At 39.8% G+C, this 9,066-nt stretch overlaps 1 protein-coding gene across 1 annotated transcript in view; it reads right to left on the reverse strand.

The window, feature by feature from the left end:
- Positions 1 to 8,754, reverse strand: part of bard1 (BRCA1 associated RING domain 1) — a 27,440-nt gene extending 18,686 nt beyond the window's left edge. The window contains exons 1-6 of the mRNA XM_037686904.1: positions 8,663 to 8,754; positions 7,875 to 7,931; positions 7,195 to 7,343; positions 4,410 to 5,473; positions 3,935 to 4,015; positions 2,323 to 2,495 (exon numbers count right to left, since the gene is read on the reverse strand). Coding sequence (XP_037542832.1) covers positions 2,323 to 2,495; positions 3,935 to 4,015; positions 4,410 to 5,473; positions 7,195 to 7,343; positions 7,875 to 7,931; positions 8,663 to 8,754 — 1,616 coding nt within the window. The remainder of the gene's footprint in view (positions 1 to 2,322; positions 2,496 to 3,934; positions 4,016 to 4,409; positions 5,474 to 7,194; positions 7,344 to 7,874; positions 7,932 to 8,662) is intronic.
- Positions 8,755 to 9,066: the final 312 nt, after the last annotated feature.

The following is a 9,066-nucleotide window of genomic DNA, read 5'->3' on the forward strand; positions in this document are numbered from 1 at the left end:
AAATTACAACAGTAATTATATATATATATAATTACTGTTGTAATTTAAAATATTTAATATGTTTAGTTGTAATTAGTTATTTGATCCCTTAAAACAAACATGATTGTGTGAGGCGGGTAGGCTGGCTTACCACCTCTCATCCCGACTACACAAAACATCGCAGAGCCCAAAACCAAATCCCACTGGCTTCACTTTTGAAAAACAGAAAGAAGCAAAGATGCTTCATCCAACTTGTTTCATGTCCATGATCTGTACCAAACAGGAAATGATCAACTGGGTTACAAGTTAGACTTATACCAAGACATCAACATTTCATAATATATTTGCAATGCCTGTTAAAATCATGTTCAAGATAGACCGTGGTTTCTAAAAATAACTGATGTACAATAAAAAAATGCAATGAAAGCATTTAAACCCATCCTGCACGCACACAAAATATACAGTGCACATGTGTAAAATCATTGCTTTATAAACCAATGCCTTTTGTTGTCGTTGTTTGGCTATCATGCATGTTTACTAATGTGCTCGACAACACGAGAGGTTTGGACAGACACCATTCATTTGACAGTTCTGACAGAATGCCTGGATTATTGACTCTTGCGCTGTACACAAATACAACACTGGGAAGAAAATACATGACCACAGCAAAGACAGAAATAAGATGAGCAAATGATGATGTAAATGATGGTTAAGAGTGTCCAAACTGACCCTGATCACTTCATAATTACTCAACTTCTTCTACTTCATAATTAACAATGTGCCACCCATCAACGAGGCCTCCACAGGGAAAAAGTACTGTTAACACTGCTTCACCAGACTGATGAACAACAGCAGCCTTGCATCTGTCCACCTACACATAGCACTTCTTCACACCCCTGGTCATGACTATAAATTGGGCCAAAATGCTTAGAGTGACTCAGAAAAGGGCAATTCACCATTTACTTCAGAAAGTGCAGCTCTGGAGGCAACAAAGCATTTTTATCATGGGATTAAAATAAATAAAATAACAGAGGTGAAAGAAAAGTTAACCCCAGTAAAATGTTCAGTTTCTTTTGTGACAACTTCTTAATAGTCTCATTTCATGAACCTTTCACATCTACAGCGTATTAAAAATAAAAATCAAACTACCAAGGCCGCAGATTATGTTAAACCACTCAAATTCAAAAAGTGGTTAAAAAAAATTATATGAAGAGTGAACTACATAATAACGTGCTCCTCCAGTGCTACAGAGGATGCAACTAGGCCTGTCGCGATAAACAATAAATCAATTAATCGCATGATGAATGAAAATTATCGACCTCTTTTTCATTTACCGGCTTTATCGTTTCTTTGTGTCTCTCTCTGTGAAGACGCGGCTCAACTCCGGTGCTCTTCACTGACCCCTCCCTTTCTCTTTAAAATCTGTTTTAACCGTCCAAAATCGCATTTTTGGATCGTTAAAAGCAGCTAAGCTGAGAAACTAAGCTACGAGCTAAGCTAACAGGCCGACCACGGGAATAAACCCCCGTCTTGTCGAAGCTCCAAAATTCACGGTTGAAACCTGTGCCTTCATGTAAAAAGTAGTTTTTCTCTGCAAAAAGAAGTTGAAAACTTGTTTACCGATTTTTTATTAAAAACATTGTATGAAAAATGCTATGCTAAAGAGCTCAAATCATGGAGCGTCTGCCATGTCAGCCCATGTCACATCAAGGGCCCTCACGCCCATTTTTCTTAAAGAGACACGCAGCTCAACTATCCAGGCTTTGATTCAAATCGTCTTATAATGCCATCTGGTGGTCAAAAAAGGTACTACACACCAAACAAAACATTTCTTCTAAAATTTGACAATTAATTATTGTTAAATTTCAAACAATGTTATCGTTTATCACAATAATTTCTGAGACAATTAATCGCCCAGCAAAATGTGTTATCGTGACAGGCCTAGATGCAACGCCGTCTTTGTGTATAGGACAACAAAAAAGGTTTACCATATTTTTTCGGATTATAAAGCGCACCGGATCGTAAGGCACAGTATCAATGAACGGATCTGTTTTCATACATAAGGGGTACCAGATTCTAAAGTGCATTAAGCGAAACAAGTTCATTTTGACAGATTTTTGAGCGCCAAGTATCACATAAAATCGGTTTGAGGTCAGTAAGCACAACCAGAATTAATATATAAGGCGCATCTGATTGTAAGGCTCACTGTCGATATTTGAGAAAAATAAAGGATTTTAAGTGCGCCTTATAGTCCAAAAAATACAGTACATTGTGGCAAACTGGCAAAAGGCACGTCATGAACAAGACAATAAACTTAAAAATAAAACATGCAAAGCAACTTACAGGACATTCTGCAAAGCCCCGAGCTGCAGAAGCCGTTTAACAATGGCTGCATGTCCATTTCTTACAGCATCGTGGAGTGGAGAGTCATTTTCATAGCCAGTTGTGTTCAGCAAGGCTCCTCTGGAGACCAGCACCTCGACAACTGGCAGGTGGCCCAGGTTACACGCTTCATGCTGAAACAGGAAGTAAACAGACAGACAATCAGAGTCCTCCTCATCAATTATATCTTTGAAAAAAACAAATCCTAAATTATATTGCAAGTATAAATTTCAAATAGCACACTCAGATCAATGTCTAATTATAATGTTTTTTAGTTTATTTTTCTGTTTAAGAGTCGGGTGAAGCATCAAAAACTGCCTTCGTGTACAATATTAACCAGCATTTGCTTCCTCTTATTTGAGCTAATCAAACAGAAACGAGTGCTGGTGTTTATATTAAGCAATTATAAATTTGGAGAAATTACCTAAAATTGATACATTTCCAAATATTGTATAAATGTTTCCAACTCTTACTTTTTTACTCTACATAAAAAGAAAAAAAACTGCTTTAAAAAAACGATAACGTTTTAGCCCAATTTGAAAGATGTGTCAAATATAATTAAGGCTGTAAAGCAATAACAATAAATAAATAAAATGGTAAATAAATTGGTAGAACTGGTGCAGACAACTACTTCATGTAGAAACCACTTTTTGTTGTAGTCATTACATTTTAGCTTAAATGTTGATAATGTAAGCGTTTTAGGAACTCTTCTTTACAAAAGTGTAAAAGAATACCCTTTTATCTTCATTTTAAAGAAGAAAAAGTATTATTTTAATATAACTGACTCCAAGTTAAGAACCTCCTTCCCATCTTTCCCAGCCCACCAACTGTTTTATTTAAAGTCTGGGACGAAACCAACTTTCTTTAGTGCTGACCATCTGCTGCAGCAAATACAATGTTTGTTTTGCTCACAAGAACGAAAATCTGTGGATTTGTAAAGTGCACATTAAATTCTGTTCCATTGTTAGCTTAGGGCTTGTTGAACATGGTTAAAGCCGACTCACGTAAACCCTCAAGTGGTGTTAGTAGAATAGAATAAAAAAAAGAAGTATTTAAAAATGGTGCTGAAAGCACAGCACAAGAAAAAGACACACTAGGGGGTTTTAAATGATTGGGGCATCTGAACTCAAACAGATTGCAGCCTTACAACGCTGCAAACGAGTAGAGGAGAAAAAAAATGAAAATTTCAAGCTCTGAGCTCATTGTAAGCATTAAAAACAAATGTGCCGACTGTCAGAACTTAAACTGAATACTCAAGCTTGAGTGGAGCTAGCAGCTGCATGAAGTGCTGTAATAAAGTTAGAGACAAAAATACTGACACATGCTCTCAAAAGGAAAGGAATGAGAAAATGTGTAACTTGCCAACAGATAAAATGAACTTCTAGCTCTTTATGTGGAGGAATTGCTAAAAAGGACAGACCATTTTAAAATAAAAAAATGGCAGCACTTTCAATATTTAACTGAGAATTTTTAACCTTTACCATGTTTCACCACCAAACTATTTGACAAGCTGTGGTCACTGAGTAAAAATGCTCCAATATACTGTGTGTAGAAAAACAAAGTGCATACTTACCAGAGGTGTCCATCCAGCATTATCCTTGAGGTTGGGGTCAGCTCCCTGGTCCAGCAGATCCTTGACAGCCTCTATGTCTCCCTACAGGGCCAAAAGAAAACAAGAAACCTGAGCTGAGCATTACAGACATCTAAATTCAACTCTTCAAACACAACAGCTGATCCTAGTGAGCTAGAACCCTTTGGTTTATTAATCAGACTCCACAGAGGGACATTGATCCCTTTGTCTGGGATGCACAGAGGGATTCTGACTATGTTCACAAGGATTACTAAAAAGCACTACACTGATGCGTTAACTTAGATCCAAGTTCTAAAAGGAAGAATTTTCCACGTAGATTTGTGGTATTTCAAAGGGAAAAGAAAAGCAAGGAACGTAAAAACAGCATCTTCGTTTTACTTTTAATATAGATCATTTGTAATATAATTTATGAAAGAATGGAAATAGAGAATTGAAGCAATTGGAGACGCTTCTTAACCTTAATTGCAGCGAGATGCAGCGGGGTCTCTCCTTTGTGGTTTCTCTTCATAACCGCAGGACTTCCAGAGCTTGATCGCCCGACAGATGATCCAGGACTACACGGAGATTTGCTGTGGACTTCTATAGACACAGAGTCTATGACAGAGGGACTACCCCTTTCCTCTCTGGAGGTTTTGCTGCTCTTATCACTCCTGGGGCTTGCCGAAGATAAACGGTTGATGACAGCCGGAGATATCCGACCCAATGATTTTGTCCTACGGCATGGAGAAGCCCTCGGTCTTTTTGGAGTATTCTCCAAGGTGCAGGCTTTCTCCTCTCTTCCCCTTCTTTTTGAGGGATTCTCTGGAGGAGATATGTTTTCCAATTTTTCGAGACTGTCACTTGGATAAGAGTCATTTGCAGATAGTTTCTCGTTCAGCGTGCTCTGACCAGGCTCAGTTTGGTAATTTGATGCATTTATCCTGTCTTTTGAGTGACTCCTTTTGGTTGTGCTGCTGGCAGGACTGACTTTGTTTGTGTTACTCTGTGGTGCCGCAAGCTGAGGCTCATCTGAGGTGACAGGAGGGCTGAGGAAAGAAACCCTTTTACTAGACCTTCTTGCTCCATCAGCACAGGGCTTCTCCGGTTTAGATGGAGCAGGCTCTTCCTCTGTTATTCCCCATTGTTGGTTTATGGCCTCCAGCTTTTGCTTCTTTATATTCTGCTTTGTCTGTCTACGTGTGGTTTTAGTTGGTTTTTGCACATGGCTGCTGGTAGCAGTTTTCTTAGACCTCTTCTTTCCTTTTTTGTTTACGTTGCTGCATTTTTGAGACGAAGAAGAAGAGTCCTGGGAGGATGAAGTAAAATTAAAAACTGACAGGTCTTGGCACAGAGCAGTATCGGTTCTTAGTTGTGATGCAGCCACTTCAGCAGAAGATTGGACGTCTGGTACATCGACCTCTGAAGGCTTCTCCACCTTGCATCGCACCTTACGACTGCGTGGACTGAACCAGATCTTAAAGTTCTTCTTGTGTTTTAAGACTGCAGTCTCAGGTTGTGTTTGGACTTCAGCAGCAGATGAGTCTGCAATAAATCATAAAAAAAACAGATGCATCATTAACCACACAGAATACCGGTTAGGGCTGAGTACCGAACCGAGGTTCTTAAATGGCAACCACCGAACTGCACCGGTCGGTGTATGGATTGAAACGTCACTCTTTTTTCGGTGTCAAGTTTCGGTATTAGCTGTAAGGTGTCACGTGGTTTCAGCACGTACACATGTAAAACACCGGACGTATGACAAACAGACTACGTGTTTACACCCAGAGCTGCATAGAGCTGCTGTACCTAATCTATGTATAATGTATGTCTATGGTGCTGGTGACGCCCACAGACGGGGTTCACGTGTGCAGCGCGTATTGTCGAATGGCTTCGACAACACACGAGCAGAAAGTTGCTCTGTGACAGAAGTCAGATGGACCCCCCCAGCGTTAGTCAGTCTGTGTGTGTTAAATGGACTCAATCAACATTCCACAGCCGGACTCGTCTTCATCAAAGAACTCCCGAGGACGGCTCCGTGTCTGTGTTTCAGCTGGTGAGTTTACGTTTGTTAACGTTACTGCAGCTTAATACGTACATCGCGGTGAATTAAACTAGAATCCATGTAACGCTAACTTTAAGATATTAGTGTGTAAATTTATTTTTTCTACGTAGCTAGCTAAACTCAGAAGCTAACGAAAGATTGACAGTAACAGATGAAGCTTAGCTTGTAAAAATGTGCTCATCCATCCAGTCAGCTGCTTAAACAGTTCACTAATGTTCAACGTTTATGTTAATGTTCTCCTCACAGGAGGTTCTGACCCAGACGTGAGGACAGAGACTGACAAAAGGAGGTGCAGATGTCTGCCATCAACCCTAACCTCAGTGAATCCAGTGACCTGCTGGTGGAATGTGAGGGACAATATGTCAGTGCTATCAAACGGACAACCAGGTATCTGTGTGTGCAACAATCATCATCTACAGCCTCAGAGTGAACATGTTCTACTGTTGGAGACACCATCAGCCAGGAGCGGGCTTGTTTGTATCCAGAGAAAGCAGACATGTTGTTTCTGAAGACAAACTGTTAAGTGAAAAGGTCTTCAGTGTGTAGCAGTGAGCATTATACACTGACATGTCACTGGTTGTTTGCAACTGGTCTTTTGAACTGGAAATTATTTGTTTATTTTTATGTAAGAAAACTGCTTGGAATGGAAATACCAAAGTTAAAAAAATAAAATTCACAATATGTACTGTAATGTGTAACGTAATTTTATTCTTGTTAGAATTAATAGTAATTACAAAATTGGTACCGAAAAAAGAACCGTCCAGGAACCGACACCGAAGTGAAGGTACTGACACCGGTACCGATACTGATTTTTTTTAGAAAGGTACCCAGCCCCAATACTGGTAATCCTTTCTTGGCTTTTGGAGAAGCTCTTTGTAGTAATTTTACATTGTACACACAGATTAAATTAAAGTAAAATAATAACACAATCAATTTTCCATCCTGCTATAGATTTGTTTGTACATTTAGAAAACAAACAGATGATTTGCGCACAACTAACTGTTTATTTAAATGATTTGTAACTGTAGGGCTTTGAAAAGTATGGTACATTGACTTTTTTTACCCTCAGACTTCTGCTTAAACTTCACTGTATTCCACAATTACAAGTCAGTACTCAATAAATCATTAATACTGCTTTATGATAATATAAAAGTCAGGGAAGTGTTTAATTTAAAAAATAAAATAATTGTGTAATGTCTACCAGGTTGTTCTGTGGAATTTAGCAGGGACTCCAAATCACTGAAGAGCTGTACGATGCCGCTGAGCTGTCTGTTGATCTGGATGTCCTTCACCCACGCAGGGCTGTGACACACCACACAGCCGTCCCCTGCCTGGGGGCCAGCACAAGACCTGAGCAATAAACCTTTGTTAGATTGGAGTCTGCTTCACAGTTCAGTACAAAGAAATACAGCTATTGATTCACCCTCTAAGTAGATTCAGTCATGAAGACAGGGAACAAGGCAGCTAGTTTATCCCTATAGAGACATTAACTGTCTTCACAAGTGTAAACTATGTGTTGTCAGCATTTTCATCTAGAGAAAGAATAATCCTTCTGGATTAAATAAATGTGTGTGTGTGTGTGTGTGGGGGGGGGGGGGGGGGGGGACAAGAATATTTCCTCCATGGCCATTTTGATGCTTCATAGCAGGGGAAAAAAAAGCACACAGCTGATTTTTAAACACCATTTTAGACATGCCAGTTTGCCCTGCCAGTAAACCAGCATGTACAATTTCACATTCTCAGCAGCAGCAGCCTTAAATGGACTGAAGCGATCATTACCATTATTAGCTACACCTGTATAGGGCGAATTAAAATTCCTGCCACGATGCAATTATATGTGAAATAAGCATATCACAGGTGAACACAGCGGGGTTACGTTACCTGCACAGCATATGCTCGCACGTGCCCAAACAGACGGGCTCCTTCATCAGATCAGAGCTGGAAAACAAGGCAAAAAAATTCAGATGTAGTCAGTGCAACATCACCTTTGCTCTGCAAGATGCAATCTGAATGTATAACGTAGATAAGCAGGGGTTGTTGTTGTTTTTTCAGCTTTACGGTTATTAGCAATGGTTTAAAATTTTCCAGACGTTGTATGGTATTGAAAATAAATCTGAACCTCTGGAGTACTATCTTAGCCCAAACATAAACCTATAGAATCATCAGAACCTCTGTCCTTCCATGTAAACACTCCTCCACCTCTGACTAACAGCTTATTTATTTCTATGGACACCTCGGCATCCTGTTGCATCCAAATAAAACACTTACACGAGCTGAAACAAACCACCACAATCATAAACAAGCAAACAAACACAAACCATGAAAACCCAGTCGCACCTCGGAATATAACTCATTGTTCTGTGTCTGTTTCCAGCACCTCATGGTGCCGTTCTTAAGCTTATTCTACCTCGAAATTAGTTTCCAAAATGCATCAGGCTGCTGTGACTTGTACACTACACACGTTGTCGTCGCACCATATATACATCATGTCTTTCTTTAATGCTGGACAACTGTCTGCTAATAGTGACATTCTCACAACTCGCTTAACCATTCGAGATGTATGATGTTTTGATAGAGTTGCTTTTTTTTCCCCAGCAACATTCCTCATATTTCTGCATTTGATCAAAATTAAATTTGTTTGGTTGATTGTTAAATTCGCGTCAACTCACCATTTGGAGCAAAGCAGTAGTGTGCGGAAGTTTGCGACCGCCTGTTTGGTGTTTTTCCACTCCTCGGTCTGGAGTGAGGAGTTTCCATCCATCCTTAGAAGAAATGTTTATTTCATTTATTTATTGTCGGAGTTGTCTGTGGTAACTTTACCTCTAGAAAAAACGGCAAAACAAATCGACCTTACTTCCTGGTTTCTTGCATCTCCCGCCAAGAAGGGGTCTCTGCAGGCAAATTCGGAAGGCGTATCTGGGCGCTCATATCTGATTGGACTATAGGAAAGTGGGCGTATCTGGGCGGTCATATCTGATTGGACGATAGGAAAATGGGCGTTTCTGGCCGGCCGGATCTGATTGGACGATAGAAAAATGGGCGTGTCTGGACGGCCACATCTGATTGGACGATA

The sequence above is a fragment of the Nematolebias whitei genome, chromosome 13 (genome assembly GCF_014905685.2).
Source record: "Nematolebias whitei isolate Nwh7 chromosome 13, NemWhi1, whole genome shotgun sequence".
NCBI lineage: Eukaryota > Metazoa > Chordata > Actinopteri > Cyprinodontiformes > Rivulidae > Nematolebias > Nematolebias whitei.